This window comes from Schistocerca gregaria, chromosome 8 (assembly GCF_023897955.1).
Source record: "Schistocerca gregaria isolate iqSchGreg1 chromosome 8, iqSchGreg1.2, whole genome shotgun sequence".
Classification (NCBI taxonomy): domain Eukaryota; kingdom Metazoa; phylum Arthropoda; class Insecta; order Orthoptera; family Acrididae; genus Schistocerca; species Schistocerca gregaria.
In genome coordinates this window covers 325267822-325287027 of record NC_064927.1, presented here as the reverse complement: position 1 = coordinate 325287027, position 19206 = coordinate 325267822, and the positions used below count along the sequence as shown (strand labels likewise).

The 19206-nt window shown below is 40.2% G+C and overlaps 1 protein-coding gene across 1 annotated transcript in view; it reads left to right on the top strand.

The window, feature by feature from the left end:
* The window catches only part of LOC126284957 (odorant receptor Or2-like), a 45093-nt gene extending 26901 nt beyond the window's left edge, over positions 1 to 18192 (top strand). The window contains exons 3-5 of the mRNA XM_049984231.1: positions 667 to 768; positions 7400 to 7555; positions 18110 to 18192. Of these exons, the coding sequence (XP_049840188.1) occupies positions 667 to 768; positions 7400 to 7555; positions 18110 to 18175 (324 nt within the window). The 3' untranslated portion in view covers positions 18176 to 18192. The remainder of the gene's footprint in view (positions 1 to 666; positions 769 to 7399; positions 7556 to 18109) is intronic.
* The last annotated feature ends 1014 nt before the right edge of the window (positions 18193 to 19206 follow it).

The window sequence follows — 19206 nt, the reverse complement described above, 5'->3', positions numbered from 1 at the left end:
TTTTAGTTGTAGATATTTGTCATGTATTGTTGTTTTTCTGACATGTTCTACATTCTGGAGGGCCTCCTCACTACGGAACAATTCCAATGAAAGTAAATCTAATCTAATCTAATAAGGCATAGCGTTGGGCTACACCATCACCAAATAAGCGTGACGTAATGAAGCTACAGCTCCACTGTTCTGGCACCACCGCCATTCACTTGTTGTACAAAATTATTTAAGCGATAATACCTTCTCCAGACTCTAGTTCACTTTCTTCTCCTTTTCACGAGCTACGTCGCTAAACTCGAAGAACGGTTCCATATGAATATAGGGGAGAATAAAAGTTATGATTGTTAACTACACAGGAAATTATTATTTCTTTGTATACAACCACTTAACAGGATATTTATTTTTTATATTTCGAAAAAGACACGACATGTTAAGGGTATTCACCTTAAGTGGGGCCTACTGCATAATGAACATCTCTAATAGGGCTATAATAATTATAGTGCTAAATCTTGGCACCCTCATATTTCCTTTTTCTGATAAATTGGTCTTTCTTATTAATGTACTCAAACTGCCAACGTCCCACGAGTGTATACATAATTGGGTCTAATATATAGCATCCATTAATATGAAGGAAGTTATTTCCTGATGTGTGATTCCTATTTTTTCTTTCCACAGAGTACTGACATCACTACAGTTATCAAATGCATCTCTTTTCTTCCCATTCCAGGAGGCCAGGTTTATCTTTATTGTTGGGCTGCTCACCTGATAATAGATCAGGTAATAAATATATTGCACAAAATTTTTTCTTGTACTTTTAATTTCCTTTTTTTTTCTTATGTCTTTACCATACTTCCTATTTTCAATGTGTATAAATATTTCTTTACCCTGAGGTGGTTGGCTCTTCAATAAAAATGGTAATGATTATAACATGAATATTACACAGAACCCTGACATTTATAAATGTGAGTGACATCGTTTTTCACTAAGGCAAGACCTGAATATTTGCTTTCCAGGTCTTCATATCGAAAGTGTATAAGTTATATGCATCGATTGATAGTGAATGGTTTGAAGGTAACGTGTGTTGTTTGAACTATAACTGTTAAACTCTGCATATGACAAAATGCAGAAATCTCATAACTCAGCTACTGGTACAAGAAGTATGCATATAAGAAAAGCATAGTGTGAGTAGTGTGTTCAGCTGATTCAAGGCTATTAGGAATGTTGTTGAACTAGAGGTAGGGTAGCCAGCCAAAGAACAGGATAACATAGCTATTGACTTAAACGGAAGCCATGTAAATGATGATTCACAGGTAGCATTTTCTACAGGTAGCATTTGCTACAGATAGCATTTCCTAATATTTAATAATCATTTCTTAAATATAGTAGAAAATATAGCGAGAAACCGTTCAAGAGAGAAATCACAGCACTACATTGAAACAACTCATAAAATTCAGTTACATAAATGTATCACCAACTTCTTTGTGCAAAATTAAAAAAAAAAAAAAGATATATTCCCTCGAAACTGAAAAGTCATATGGATTTGATAGTGATTCCAACAGACTGTTAAAATTTTGTTCCGAATAAATAAGCCTTCTCTTCTCTGAAATATTTAGTCTATCACTAAGTCAAGACATTTTTACCAGAGACATTTCAAATATACATGTAAATAACCAGCGATCAGTTTACTGCTACATCATTCCCCAAAATCAAAATATCCACAGGTGTACTGCCGGTCTATAGTGTCCAACGGGCACAATATTTCGGCGATCAAACATGTCGCCATCATCAGGTGAACTGACGGACTGAGCTCCTGTGAACGCGCCGGCACGGAGATCCATACGCTATGGCTGCTCAGGGGGAACTGGGTTCGGTCGCGGCGGCGGCCGATTTAAATACCCTCCGCCCGCGGCGCGCTCCCTCCGCCGTCCGCGCCCTGCGCCACCGTAACGTGGTGGAACAGATTGCGACGGCGTCTGAGATGACGTCGGTGTGATGGCTCTGTCCACCGTGGTCGTCACAACTATGCGTTTGCTCGATTTACTCTTGATTAACCCAATCGCTGGTTCCCAAGCCTTGCTAGGATTATAGCCACAGTCACGGTTTATGACGTCGTCATTGGTGCGAATTTCGATGGCCTCTCTAACAACACTGTCCCAGTATCTCGACGTCTGTACCAGAATCCTCGTGCGGTCATACTCCATAGCGTGGTTTTCCGACAAACAATGTTCAGCAACCGCTGACTTACTCGGATACATCAGTCGAGTGTGCCTCTGGTGTTCACGGCATCGATCCTCGACGGTACGCATCGTCTGACCAATATACGACTTGCCACATTGACACGGAATCTGGTACACGCCGGCCTTCCTCAAACCGAGGTCATCTTTGGCGCTCCCCACCAGTGCACGAGTTTTATTCGGAGGACAAAACACAGTTCCGACCCGGTGTTTCTTCAGAATGCGGGCGATTTTCCCCGAGAGTGCGCCTGTGTATGGAATAAATGCAGTGCCTACCTCCTCCCTCGTGACTTCATCCATCTCAACAGGTTATGATGCAGTGGTTGGGCGGAGAGCACGTTGGATCTGCCACTCTGAGTACCCATTTTTTCGAAATACAGTTCTCAGATGTTCCAATTCCTGGGGTAGACTCTCTGTGTCAGAGATAGTGCACGCCCTATGTTCACAGGAGCTCAGTCCGTCAGTTCACCTGATGATAGCGACATGTTTGATCGCCGAAATATTGTGCCCGTTGGACACTATAGACCGGCAGTACACCCGTGGATATTTTGATTATCAAATACGCCGGGAGAAACTCAAGAATCACATCATACACCTTTACGGGGAGGAGATGTATCGCAGCATGAAGAAATTTGAAAAGTTGCCCCACCGTAGATGTCGTTTGCTAAGTACTCTTGCCTTTCTAAAGAGATGTCGTTACAAGAATGTTGTTCCAAATTTTGCTAAGGTTATGCATCACATCGATTCTGCAGCAGCTAAGAGAATCAAGAAACGAGCCAGCCTCGCATTGGTATGTGAGAGAGTGCAATTCACCCGCCGGAGCCTTGAGTTTATCTCACAGGAATTACTCAAATTACATTTGCAACTGGCTACTAAGTTCACTTGTTTTTCCTGGGATTGGATTGATGGTGTCACCTGGATGTCAGCTGATTCCGCCCATAAGAAGGCTACGGGACGTCAAGCAGCTAAGTTCTCACGTCTCCTTCACAAACCATCTCTGCATGTTCCGTGCAAGACTGTCATCAATTTGAGTGGCATGGTGTTGAGTGATGATGCGGTCTCGGTTTTGCAGAAAGGTCTCAACTTCGCTCCCACCCCCCAGTTCACTCCCGTCGCAGAAATTGTTAGTGCTGTTGAACAGGTTGCAGCTCGATTTCCGCCAGAATCAGCCGAGGAAATACGTCGTGAAACTTGTTGTGCGTTGACGAAATCCAAACCGATGAAGGCAAATATCAGAAGTAAAGAGAGGGCGGCCATTCGTGATCTGAGGGAACGCTCTGTAATTGTTGTCTTACAGGCTGACAAAGGCATTGCTACAGTTGTTGTCTCCCATAAGGACTACACTGATAAGATGCAGAGCCTGCTAAATGACGATTCCTACCGGAAGATCAGCGTTGACCCTACAAAGAAGGTGGAGAACAAGACGAGGGTTCTTCTCAAGGACGCAGATTTACCGGAGGGTGACGCTAAGAAATTGCTACCCCAAGGTCCGGTACCGCCTAGACTATATGGACTCCCGAAGGTTCACAAAGAGGGGGTACCATTACGCCCCATTGTCAGCAACATCAGGGCACCTACATATTTGTTGGCCAAATACCTGACGGGAATATTAAGTCCTTATGTGGGTAAATGCCCTCATCAAGTCCGTAATTCCGTGGATTTTGTTAAACGCCTTGATAGGTTCAGGTTGGATGAGTCAGATATCATGGTGAGTTTTGACGTCGTTTCCTTGTTTACGAGGGTACCCCTGCGAGAGTCGCTAGAGTTGATTGGTCAGAGGTTTGACGAGAATACCACTGAACTTTTGAGGCATGTCTTGACTTCCACGTATTTTCTTTTTAATGGAGAATACTACGAACAAACGAAAGGAGTCGCCATGGGTAGCCCACTCTTACCGGTGGTAGCGAATTTGTACATGGAGAACTTCGAGGAGGAAGCCCTGTCGTCATCCGAATGGAAACCTACTTGCTTTTTCCGTTACGTGGACGACACGTTCGTCATCTGGCCGCATGGTATGGATAAACTCCTTGACTTCCTTACACATCTAAACTCCATACACCCCAACATCAAATTCACTATGGAGACTGAAACGGAGGGTAAATTACCTTTCCTTGACGTCTTGGTCAGGAGAAAGGCTGACGGCACCCTAGGTCATGGGGTGTATCGAAAGACAAGACACACTGATCTGTATTTGCACGTAGACAGCTGCCAGAACCCTTCACAGAGGAATGGGGTACTTAAAACTCTAGTACATAGGGCGCGCACTATCTCTGACACAGAGAGTCTACCCCAGGAACTGGAACATCTGAGAACTGTATTTCGAAAAAATGGGTACTCAGAGTGGCAGATCCAACGTGCTCTCCGCCCAACCACTGCAGCACAACCTGTTGAGATGGATGAAGTCACGAGGGAGGAGGTAGGCACTGCATTTGTTCCATACACAGGCGCACTCTCGGGGAAAATCACCCGCATTCTGAAGAAACACCGGGTCGGAACTGTGTTTTGTCCTCCGAATGAAACTCGTGCACTGGTGGGGAGCGCCAAAGATGACCTCGGTATGAGGAAGGCTGGCGTGTACCAGATTCCGTGTCAATGTGACAAGTCGTATATTGGTCAGACGATGTGTACCGTCGAGGATCGATGCCGTGAACACCAGAGGCACACTCGACTGATGTATCCGAGTAAGTCAGCGGTTGCTGAATACTGTTTGTCGGAAAATCACGCTATGGAGTATGACCGCACGAGGATTCTGGTACAGACGTCGAGATACTGGGACAGCGTTCTTAGAGAGGCCACCGAAATTCGCACCAATGACGACGTCATAAACCGTGACTGTGGCTATAATCTTAGCAAGGCTCGGGAACCAACGATTGGGTTAATCAAGAGTAAATCGAGCAAACGCATAGTTGTGACGACCACGGCGGACAGAGCCATCACACCGACGTCATCTCAGACGCCGTCGTAATCTGTTTCACCGCGCTACGGTGGCGCGGGGCGCGGACGGCGGAGGGTGCGCGCCGCGGGCGGAGGGTATTTAAATCGGCCGCCGCCGCGACCGAACCCAGTTCCCCCTGAGCAGCCATAGCGTACGGATCTCCGTGCCGGCGCGTTCACAGGAGCTCAGTCCGTCAGTTCACCTGATGATGGCGACATGTTTGATCGCCGAAATATTGTGCCCGTTGGACACTATAGACCGGCAGTACACCCGTGGATATTTTGATTATCAAATACGCCGGGAGAAACTCAAGAATCGCATTCCCCGAAATGTTTGAGTATCTGATGTATCCTAGAATAATAGCTCATATTAGCTAGAATAATATCATCAGAAAATCACAGTTTGGGTTTCATAAGGGTTGCTCTACTGAAAAGTGCCATTTTCATGTTCACTCACCAGATTCTGCTAGAAGTAAATAATAAAATAGCGCATGGTTTGTATTTTCTGCGATCTGTCTAAGGCATTTTACTGTGTGAATCGTAGTATTCTCCTATATAAATTGGAGTATTGTGAGATTCATGGTATATAGCCAACCATGAATAACATCACATCTAACCAAAGGAAGGGAGGAAGTTGTTGTTCATAATTCAACCAATGTTGTCCGGGACTTACTTCTGACTGGGGAGCAATCACGTACAAGGTTCCCCCAGACTCAGTCTTAGGTCTATTATTGTTCTGAATATATATAAACGATCTTCCATCTTCAAAAGTAGAAAGAGCTTTCTGTGCAAATGACACTAGGTCGAAGTATACATACCGAAACAGAAGAAATGGTAAGCAGAGTCCTTAAAAGTATAACTGAGTGATTATATGTGAATGGTCTCATGCTTAAATTTAAAAAGACATAATATACTCATTCTACACACCTAGGGGAATTACAAGAATGATAAATGTAACATATGCTGAGGAAATAATAAATAGCATACAAAATTTTAAACAATTTGGTGTACTTTTTAATGATACTTTAATCCAATAAAAGAATGTTTTAGACGTTTTGAAACTATTAAGTTTGGTAACATTTGCACTTAGAAGCATTGCAAATCTTGGAGAGAGATAAATTAGTAAGGTGACATACTTTGCATATTCCTTATTCCACATTTTCCACACTTCATTCAGTAATGTCACATGGCATAAGCTCTTTGAAAATAACCAACTTCTGTTCTAAAGAAACAATGACATAATAATTAAAATCCCAGGAGAAGAAAAGACATTCATTGCAACACATTAAGGTCGTCGTTAGCACGAAAATAGATGCATAGTACTGTAACAATGGTTTTTCGTCGCTTATCCCCTGGTACAAAACCATATTTAGAAACTCATTACCAGTGTGAATGTAAAATGACACTATTATGATTTATTGTGCAAATGATCTATGAAACATGAAATTGACTAACTAATAAATAGTTCTGCCTACTGAAACCCTGCTCATGATCCCCTGCATCAATTGTTTAGAAAATTTGTATGTTTATAAATGTAGCAACTACTATAAGACATAAATAAATACCTCTACTTCCTGGTTTACTCCAACTGCACTGATAGTCTCCAGATACAGTATTACTAACTGGCATTGTTTGTCATATAGAGTTTTCCCCACATCAAGATGCAATATATCCTTTTTTCGTTTGATAAACATTCAGTAACAGAGTAAAATGCACAAAAAGTCGATGAGCATGCATATAAGTGGTCATCAACATTTACCTATCATTTGACAATAAAATTATATGAAATCCTTTGATGATGGTATGGTATCACAAAAAGATTATGTGGGTGCAGAGCAGTAAAGAATAAGCACGTATGCCTCAAAATAGAACCACAAAACAAACCTATTGTTCTAGCAGGTGCAGATGCAAATGGAGCAATCCCTAATCAAAGATAAATGTATAACATACTTTACCCAGAAGGGAATAACACTGCTTACCTCCAGAACTGACTAAGTTCTCCACTATGTGCCGTCTATTGTCCGAGGAACGCGACTTATTAATGACTAAGTCTGCAGCTAGCCAGCAAGTATTTACTATTCACATTCCCTCTTTCTTCTATGATCGTAGAGTTTGCAGCTGTAGGAATACTTTTCTCAGCTAAATGTTTTGGGTATTGCGATAACCAACTATAAGGAAGAAAAGCAATATCTACAACTGGGGTTACAGGATATACAGTATCATTTTTCCGATGTCAACAGGCAGATGCGGTTTCGACTGCAGCGTACTGCTGTTCATGGGTGGATGCAGATCCACGATTCAAGAGAGCCATGAGGATCCTCATCAGCCGCGGCCAGAAACCACTCCTTCTAACTGCTGGATATATCTACCCGATCAACAGGGGAGCCTTTCTTTCGGTTAGTATGTACAGGCACTATTGTTGCTTTGCACACTTGTGTCTTTCATCAGCGCAATTTATTAGCGTAAGTTTCCCTTTATGTGGCTGAGATTATTGGATAAATGTTCGTAACTCTAACACAGTTACCAGACTTTTAGCTTAATGCCAATTTTAAGTTATCAATAACTCTCAAAATTGCATGTAAACTCCAAATTACGTCTGGATGCGTACATGAAAGAATCAGCTGCAACTACATTTACTTAATTCCCTTCTTACTGAATATCGATACTTGGTAATACTGTATCACCAATACCTGTATAGAATGATTGAGTAGGGAATGCAATGATCACAGTTAAACCAATTTCCCAACACAGCTGCTACACTTCGTACTTAGTGAGGCTGTATATCCTAGTCAGTATGGGGACGAGCTACAATGCATGGTAACGATAGAAAACATTGCAAGCAAATAACACTAAAGAAGTATTTTATTGGATGACTGCTAACCATGGAGCTATACTGCCATCATTGGATTGGCAAGAGGATGAACAGAAATTCTCCAGAAAATATTTTTCAGTCTTGATATCGTATCTTGATAAATCGTCTTGTAACACAATCTATGCAATTGTAACATACGTTATGGGTTAGAACATTACAACATATTGTTCACCAGTGTTGTAAGTCGTTCCCATTTTCATGTGCATCACTACAAATCGGCATGTCAAATGTAAAATTACTGTACACAAACATATGCTGCATCGCTCCAAATGGGAGTGTTCATGTTCACCACCAGCTGATGACTGACAGAGGAATGGTGTAGATATTATGACCATATCGTACATTCATCAGGTCACACTGTATCATTTGAGGGGAGTGCCATCTTGTGTATAGCACAAAACATAGATCTATAATTACATATATTTGTTAATAGATTATTAAGGACCATTTTTATTTTCATTAATATACAATCTAAATAAGAAAATATCGAAATTTGATACACAATTAAAGTAATAACTTTGATAAATGAAGTAGAATAAAAATACTTTTGACATATAGTATAGAACAATTAAATTATTAGGCTCTCAGTAAGTTACATGAAAATAAGTGCTAGAAAAGAAAGCTCCCTTCAAGGACGTATATCAGTGTTGTGGGGTTATCTGTGTCGTGGTTGTAATGTACATCTGAATGCCTGTAGTTACATTTTGATTTTCTCATCATAATAGCTAGACAATATATGTTTCTTTATATTTTTCAAAAAGTTATGCTATGCACACAATATTATAAAGAGCTCAACATTAAGAAACAGTAACAAAACTTATATAATTTTAACAACAGCATTACCATGCACATCTGCATCACATATGTCACCCATTGTGTGTTACTCAGTGTGAATGTGTGTTGAATGAGAATCATCATTATTTGTCTTATAACAATACAAAAATTAAAAGTATTTCGACTTGTATTTAGAATTTATATAGGAAGTAACAGAAATATAAGCAGTGTAACGAAATATTGAACAAAATTTTAAGAACAATGTATGCTTATGAAAGAGTACACTGTCTTTCATTACAGAATTTCAAAGACTCTATAATACACTTAATATATCCCAATCAATAATCTATATTTTTTCAAAAATCGTAGGTTCAGTATAAGTGATCCATGTCGTTCAACGACATAATTTAAATCAAAAGGTGCATATGACCACTACCTTCATGTACATCTTATCTACAAAGTAAATCATCATTTACAAAGAAAAGTATTAATTAAGTATCAACACCACATGTGTTTACCAGTCTAAAACAACTTTCTCGTCATGTTTGAATACACTATGTGATCAAAATATCTGACACTCACTGAAACACACGTCTTTCATATTAGGTGCACTGTGCTGCCACCTAATGCCAGGTACTCCATACCAGCGACCTCAGTATTGGGTGAGCAGAATTGGGCGCTCTGCGGAACTCGCGGACTTCGAACGTGGTCAATTGACTGGGTGTCACTTCTGTAATACGTCTGTATGCGAGTTTTCCACACTCCTAAACATACCTAGGTTCACTATTTCCGACATGACAGTGAAGTACAAACGTGAAGGGACACGCACAGTACAAAAGCGTACAGGCCAACCTTGCCTGTTGATTGACAGAGACCGCCGACAGTTGAAGAGGGTCGTAATGTGTAGTAGGCAGACATCTATCCAGGCCATCACACAGGAATTCCAAACTGCGTCAGACTCCAATACAAGCACTATGACAATTAGGCAGGTGGTTGAAAAACTTGGACCTTAAAGTCGAGCGACTGCTCATAATCCACACGTCTCGCTGGTAAATGCCAAACGACTCCTCGTTTGGTATAAGAAGTGTAAACATTGGGCGATTGCACTGTGGGAAAACGTTGTGTGGAGTGACGAATCACGGTGGCGATCCGATGGCAGGGTGTGGGTATGGTGAATGCCCCGTGAACGTCGTCTGCCAGTGCGTGTAGAGCCAACAGTAAAATTCGAAGGCGATGGTGTTACGGTATGGTCGTGTTTCTCATGTTCTATGTACTGACTTAGCAGAAAATCCTAAGAAATTTTGGTCTTATGTCAAAGCGGTAGATGGATCAAAACAAAATGTCCAGACACTCTGTGACCAAAATGATACTGAAACAGAGGATGACAGACTAAAGGCTGGAATACTAAGTGTCTTTTTCCAAATCTGTTTCACAGAGGAAGACAGCACTGTACTTTCTTCTCTAGATTGTCGCACAGATGACAAAATGGTAGATATCGAAATAGACGACAGAGGGATAGAGAAACAATTAATATCGCTCAAAAGAGGAAAGGTCGCTGGACCTGATGGGATACCAGTTCGAGTTTACACAGAATACGCGAAGGAACTTCCCCCCCTTCTTGCAGCGGTGTACTGTAGGTCTCTACAAGAGCGTAGCGTTCCAAAGGGTTGGAAAAGGGCACAGGTCATCTCCGTTTTCAAGATGGGACGTCGAACAGATATGCAGAACAATAGACCTATATCTCTAACGTCGATCAGTTATAGAATTGTGGAATACGTATTAAGTTCGAATATAATCTACTCTGTAGGAATCAGCATGGGTTTCGATAAAGAAGGTTGTGTGAAACCCAGCTGGCGCTATTCGTCCACGAGACTCAGAGGGCCATAGTCACCGGTTCACAGGTAGATGCCGTGTATCTTGACTTCCGCAAGGCGTTCGATACAGTTCCCCACAGTCGTTTAATGAACAAAGTAAGACCATGTGGACTATCAGACCAATTGTGTGATTGGATTGAAGAGCTCCTAGATAACAGAAAGCAGCTTGCCATTCTCAATGGAGAGAAGTCTACCGAAGTAAGAGTGATTTCAGGTGTACCGCAGGAGAGTGTTATAGGACCGTTGCTATTTACAGTATACATAAATGACCTTGTGGATAACATCGGAAGTTCACTGAGGCTTTTGCAGATGATGCTGTGGTGTATTGAGAGGTTGTAACAACGGAAAATTGTAGTGAAATGCAGGAGGAGCTGCAGCAAATTGACGCATGGTACAGGGAATGTCAATTGAATCTCAATGTAGACAAGTGTAATGTGCTCCGAATACATAGAAAGGCAGATACTTTATCATTTAGTTACAATATAGCACGTCAGCAACTGGAAGCAGTTAATTCTATTAATTATCTGGGAGTACGCATTAGGAGTGATTTAAAATGGAATGATCATATAAAGAAGATCGTCGGTAAAGCAGATGCCAGACTGACATTCATTGGAAGAATCCTAAGGAAATGCTATCCGAAAACAAAGGAAGTAGGTTACAGTACGCTTGTTGGCCCACTGCTTGAATACTGCTCATCAGTGTGGGATCCATACCAGATAGGGTTGATAGAAGAGATAGAGAAGATACAACGGAGAGCGGCGCGCTTCGTTACAGGATCATTTAGTAATCGCGAAAGTGTTACGGAGATGATAGATAAACTCCAGTGGAAGAAGCTGCAAGAGAGACGCTCAGTAGCTCAGTAAGGGCTTTTGTTGAAGTTTCGACAACATACCTTCACCGAGGGGTCAGGCAGAATACTGTTCGCTCCTACGTATATCTCGCGAAGAGACCATGAGGATAAAATCAGAGAGTTTAGAGTTCACACAGAAGCATACCGACAATTCTTCTTTCCACAAACAATACGAGACTGGAATAGAAAGGAGAACCGATAGAGGTACTCAGGGTACCCTCCGCCACACACCGTGAGGTGGCTTGCGGAGTATGGATGTAGATGTAGATGTAGAGGGGACTTGCATCCCTTTTTGTTTTGCGTGGCACTATCACAGTACTGGCGTACGTTGATGTTTTAAGCACCTTCTTGCTTCCCACTGTTGAAGAGTAATTTGGGGATGGCGACTGCATCTTTTGACACGATAGAGCATCTGTTCATAATGCACGGCCTGTGGTGGAGTGGTTACACGTCTATAACATCCCTGTAGTGAACTGGCCTGCACAGAATACTGACCTGAATCCTATTGAACACCTTTGGCATGTTTTGGAACGCCAACTTCGTACCAGGCCTCATCGACCGACATCGATGCCTCTCCACAGGGCAGCACTACGTGAAGAATGGGCTGCAATTCCCCAAGAAGCCTTCCAGCACCTGACTGATCATATGCCTGCCACAGTGGACGCTGTCATCAAGGCTAAGGGTGGGCCAACACCATATTGAATTCCAGCACTGCCGATGGACTGCGCCACGATCTTGTAAGTCATGTTCAGCCAGGTGTCCAGATACTTTTGATCACATATTATTTTTCTTTGATTCGGATAGTATCCAAATGTAAATAAAGTGGTATGTAATAATATATCAACAGTTATATGTTATGTATCTATATTTTGTAACGTATACAAGATGAAAATACAGTCCACTGCCATATTACGACCTAGTGGACGCACGTAGTGGTAGTTGCGTTTATACCACTTCTCTGTCAGTGGTAAACTGCTGGTGGTAAACACGAACACTTGTACAGTTATGTTTATGTTTGATCGTAGTAATTTTACATTTGAAAGAGATTTGTAGTGATCTTCATGACAGTGGTAAGTTTATATGCAATATGAAACAACGTTATAATTCTATACGTTGTGTTACATGACATTTTATCGAGTTATCATGACCGTAACTATCAGTTTCTGTTCATCCTCTTCCAGATCCGATGATGACATCATAGCCTTGCTGAAACTGGTAATCTAATAAAATGCTGTTTTTGCCATCATGGACTGTGAAGTTCTCTTCAGTTACCACTATCTTGTTTGTGTGAGACGCATAGCGATTGGGCTGCTAATCCAGAAAAAAAACGAAAATTTATGTAACTTCATAATTCTGTACAAACTGTGGACCTCTTGTTAAAGTATTTATGAAAAACATAACTTGTCTGTTGGTTATTCCACCAGAAAATTTATCATAGTTTTACTTTCAGGATACTAATAACCCCTTTCTTTTCTGTATGATTTACTACGTCCAGTAACGACGACAAACTGAAGATGTTTCGGACTTCTAGGGAATGACATCAATTTTATTCCAATACCACACTTTTTTTTTAACAGAATCCCTCTCTACAATAACAGATTTTGACACTCGTTTTACCAGAATGCGTGATTCATCCTCACGGTGCTTTTGTAGAATATCTACAATATATTACAACCATCATAACATGTTCGATGCAAAAGTTTACCAGTCACACATTTGGGTACACGTGGAAGTCAGTGGTTGGATCGCAAATCTGATAAATACGTTGATCAATCACTAGAACGTTCATAAATTCACTCAGTTTTCTATTGTAAAAATATCCATTGTGAAGAGGTGTCTCCTCTTGAAGAAAGATATATTTCTTCCATTTTCTTCAAAAATGTTTCTCTGGCTTCCTTCATCCAGTTGGTCCAAAAAATGAGCGTTTATCAATCACAACCTGATAAGTATACTTTTTAGCAACACGTATGTTATGAATGGGAGGCGATTTTTTATATAACTCAAAAGTGCTCTGTGTCATTAAGCCCTGTTCGTGAACTTGGTGTAGCCCGGGAAGGCACGGATTTGCTGCGGTTCTCTTGCAGTCTATTCTTAAACAGTAAGTAATTCGCACTCAAACGTTCTGTCCTTGCATTGTAGTAAATAATGTACCTGCAGTGTACACAATCTTGTAGAGAATTACCAGTTTCTACATATTACTTGTAAAATATTCATTATTATTCATGAAGCGCCACTTCAAAGGTGACTGTTTTCTTTCTGGTTCGGAGTTATGCATCGGTGTTTCATCGCCTGTGACGATGTTCGACAAAAAGCTGTAGCAAACAGCCTCGTAAGACCGTGTCCTACGTGAACGTCAGAAGCGAGCGACAGCGCGCGCATCAGGCGACAAAACACAACCGCAGGTGTAGTTACGGAACTGTCCTACGTGAGCGACATCTGTTTCGCTACCTGTCTCCCGCTGCAACTGGCGACTTTTGAATTCAAACGTGTTTGAATCTCGTCGCTGCAGCACGTGCGACAAAGAGCGACAGCCACGCGTCTTCTCGGCAAAGCAGTGGAACTGACGCGACGGCAGCTATGAATTACTTAACATCCGATTTTACGGAACTATTCGGTAAAAAAAATGATTCTTCCGTAACCTATAGCTTGAAATCTTTAAACGATAAAGGTCTGAATTTATTTTCGTTATTCCTCATAGTTACTGTGCTGCACGAAAGTGAGTACATGGCTGCACGAAATTTTTAAGAATTTGCAGAGGTAACATCACATTGTGTAGACTTTCCGTATAGGTCAGTTAATGTCATACATTATTGCGTATGAAATGTAACCAATATATCTAAACTGTGTTTAAAGTTGAGACTGGAATGATACCTCTTTTCATTCTTCAGATATTGGTTGTTATATCCGCGGACGGGTCGCTCGCAGCGCGTCCGAACCTTTCCTGTGCTTCGGGAATCAAGTGGTCGTAAAAATCGTCGCATCTCATAAAAGGTTCAAGACATCGAAACGACGAATTTTGGAGATGACAACACGCAGAAAGGACTATTTTATCATATGATTAACACTCGATACGTTTTCGTTAACGCGTGAGCAGAGCGAAATCAAGACTCTCTATAACTTAACACCATGAGGTTTTGTCCAAATTTTCATAGCCAAACAAAGTGAGAGAAAGAGGTAAACTGGGTTTCAAAGTGACAAGCATGAGGTCTAGTTTGGCATGAAAATATTTAACTGCTTGAAAATAATTTGGATAATTAACAAAAACTTAATTAATAAAATGAGGAAACATTGAAATACATCACGAAAAGCTGCTGCCAAGCTATGTAAATGAAATGTCAAAAATTTCATCTACTCAAGACGTAAGTATTTTGCATATAAATAGATACATTTGTGCGGTATTTAAATAACAAACAGGCTTCCTTCGAATCAAGTACGTTAGGAAGGCAAACGAGGAGTCAGTTAGATCATGCTTTCTGAATAAAACTTGAAATTAAAAAAATATGAAATCAGTCAAATATTTTATGAAATGATTTATATAAAAGAAATAAGTAGATCAGAGGAACGTTCTACGTGCCTCTGAATGATGCTCGAAATCATGAACAGGAAATGAGGTGCACCAAACATTTCCCTAATATTTTTTATTTCATACTTTTAGACAAATTATTACACAAAAAGTTAGACTTTCTTTACAAACATTTTGTAAGCTGTACTATTACAGACTATTTACAGTAATTGAAACGCTTGGCCTTAGTCAATGGACTGCTGATGAATTACCCTCGCCACATCAAATGTCTGTAAAATTTCATGGTTGACTGTAATTTATTAGGAATTAAATGCGTGTGATGTACTGGGATAGGTGTGAAGATTAAGTTCTTTGGCCAGACCTTAAAAATATACTTAGCGATGCAGTGTAAACCGTATATGTAAAACTTAGAACATAGAATTGTAACTGAATCAGTAAAAATGAGAACATGGATTTTCTTGAATTACGGCACCGACTACCAAGAATCAAAGCTAAATGTTTAAGACAAAATGTACGTAGTTCTTTATGTATAATCTGATTCTGCAACAAAAAAGAGGGTTCCCATTTCTAATTTTAAAGTTGCCTCCCGCCCCACCCCCAGGGGGCTGGGGTGACGGGCTAATTTTACCACCAGCACATGTCCCTCTCGAAAATAATCAACTTTGGATTCTACAAATTTTTTCGTGTGATGCTAATTTTTCGAGTTATTCTGGTTTGCCAACTTAAAATTTATACCCGGTAGATATGGTGGTCCACTGACAGTGACCGGCCCAAATATCTCACGAAATAAGCGTCAAACAAAAAAACTACAAAGAACCAAACTCGTCTAGCTTGACGGGGCAAAACAGATAGTGCTATGGTTGGCCCGCTAGATGGCGCTGCCATACGTCAAACGGATATCAATTGCGTATTTAAAAATAGAAACCCCCATTTTTTATCACATATTCATGTAGTACGTAAAGAAATTCGAATGTTTTTGTTACAGCACTTTTCTCGCTTTGTGGTAGATGACGCTGTACTTGTCACAAACGTGTAAGTACGTGGTATCACGTAACATTCCTCCAGTGCGGACCGTATTTGTTTCGTGATACATTACCCGTGGTAAAATGGACCGTTTACCAACTGTTTAAAAGGTCGATATCGTGTTGATGTATGGCTATTGTGATCAAACTGCCTAAAGGGCATATGCTGCTCGGTATCTTGCATGACATCATCGAAGTGTCCGGACCGTTCGCCGGATAGTTACGTTATTTAAGGAAACAGGAAGTGTTCAGCCACATGTGAAACGTCAACCGTGACCTGTAACAAATGATGATGCCCAAGTAGGTGTTTTAGCTGCTGTCACGGCTAATCCGCACATCAGTAGCAGACAAACTGCTCGAGAATATTGAATCTCAAAAATGTCGGTGTTGAGAATGATACATCATCATCGATTGCACCCGTACCGTATATCTATGCAACAGGAATTGCATGGTGACGGCTTTGAACGTCATGTACAGTTCTGCCACTGGTTAGAAGAGAAATTACGGGATGATGACAGATTTTTTGCACGCGTTCTATTTAGCGACGAAGCGTCCTTCACCAACAGCGGTAACGTAAACCGGCATAATATGCACTATTGGGCAACGGAAAATCCACGATGGCTGTGACAGGGGGAACATCAGCAACCTTGGGGGGTTAATGTACGGTGCGGCATTATGGGAGGAAGGATGATTGCCCCCCTTTTTATCGATGGCAATCTAAATGGTGCAATGTATGCTGACTCCCTGTGTAAAACATTGCTAGATCCGGCAACTTATAATTTCCATCAGAACTACTACTACACATGTCCGAACTGTTTCATGGCTAGGCTCCAACTCCTCTCTAGAATACTCGTAAGTCTTCTCTACCAGCAGAGAAAAGCGCGCGAAGATTACTGCTTTACCATGGGCCAGTTTACTCAACAGTCAATTCTCCCTCGTCAGTCCGCGCTTTTCATCAAAATAGTAAACTTAACGACTGAACTTTTCACCGACGTAATTATCTAATATGCTGAAGTTTTATTTATACATAAAGTTATTTACTATTGTTATTTATACCTGATTTAACTTTCCCTTTACCATAAACTTAGTTTACAAATCTGTTCTACAAAAATCCCCTTTGTCCACATCCATACTTCTTCGAGATGTTGTCACACTAAATCACACTACATAACTCTTTAAACAATTATCTTCATAATAACCTTAAACCACACTCACGCATCGTTCATACTGCTAAAACACATTTATAACATTTTACACACACAAAAGACATTATAACACGTTATGAAAATACTATAACAGTTAATGAAAAACATTCTATTACTTTAGTGCACTCTAGTGGGCACAATCGAAACTAAATCACAGTCCCCTATCCAATACTGTCGTCTATCGGCTGATATATAAACTACGTGCACGTCCAGTCTCGCGTCACCCTCTGTCACTATCCAGCTCTGAGACACATCTCCCACTTAACCGCCGTCAAGGCGGGATCGGTATACGGAGCTACATCTCACTATTACCAACTGTTTGTTTAAAACTGTGAGCCATATGTTTGTGACTATTACAGCGCCATCTATCACAGTGTGAAAAAAGTGGTCCTACCAAAACATTCACATTTCTTTACGTACTACACGAATATGTAATAAAAATGGGGGTTCCTGTTTTAAAAAACGCAGTTGATATCTGTTTGACCTATGTCAGCGCCATGTAGCGGGCCAACCATAGCGCCATCTGGCTTGCCCCTTCAAGCTAGACAAGTTTCGTCGTTTGTACTTTTTTCGTTTGATGCTTGTTTCGTGAGATATTTGGCCCAGTCACAATCAATGGACCACCCATATATATATATATATATATATATATATATATATATATATATGTGTGTGTGTGTGTGTGTGTGTGTGTGTGTGTGTGTGTGTTTGTTTGTTTGTGCAAGTTCTCGAATTTCGGAAGAAATCAGAGATTTGAACTAGGATAAATATTTGTTATTGTTATGGGTTTCCTTTGAAAATGTTCTTATTCTTCGTCTCATCCCTTGCAGCTGGTGAATGCTTCCTACTCGTACTATGCATTGCTGGGTCAGATGAACAAGCGGTCTGCAAGCTGAAGTCCAGTGGGTACTGAAATCCTTATCTAGTAGTCTTAGTGTTGATACGAGGTTTAGGAGGCCACTTTGCAGAAATACCATGTTTAGAAAAAATACAGTGACAAACTAGTTTTCTTACATTATTAAAATTATAAAATGTTCTCAAAAATTTGAACTGTTATAGCACTGCAGATGCATACACTTAGCTTTATTTATATCAGTTATAAAAGTAATTTGTGAACCATTAACACTTGTTAATTCCTTTTATTTTGAAATATTTCTCTATGTACCAGCCATATTTCCTTATGCTTAAGGTGGAGAACAAAATGTGTTTAGAAATAAATACAAATATTTTATGAGGATCCTATACATCTGATAAAGTTCTGGGTAAAGACAAAGTTGGAGTTCTTTCTTCTGTTATATTTTTCATGTTTTTTACTCTTTCAGCAGTGGCTCTGTCATCATTACCTTACACGAAGTTCAAATTGAGACAATATCATGTGGAGTGATATTTCAAATTGAGAAACCCATTAACAACTTCGTTAACTTTATATTTTTGTATCAAATGTTACATTCTCAATGTTACGTTATTTTGCTGTTGAAAATATATAAACAACTGAAAATATGAGACATTTGTTTTGTGAAATAAACACACTATATTTTCAGAATAAAATACAAAGTTTTACAATTTGCCATTATGTTATTACAACTTGAATTCTAAATCCAATGTGCTGATCAAAGAATTTTGTAGATAACAGAATGCAGCATGTAAGTAGAAGACAAAGAAATTTTCTGAGGCAGCAGTTTCATTGTACATTTTTATCTATATTTGCTTCTTTGCAAAGAAATATAAATAAGATATAAAGTATGACTGTGGAACTGCTACTTTTAGAAAAAAAATTCAGTAACTATGGACCTACACATAAAAATTCTCCTTCTAAGTAATGGGTAAGATCATGAAAGAGTGTCATACAGGGAGTGCCTGATAATGGGACTGCAAACCAAATATAATAGCAAACAAAACATTCTAAATAAAATAGAAATAAAGCGTT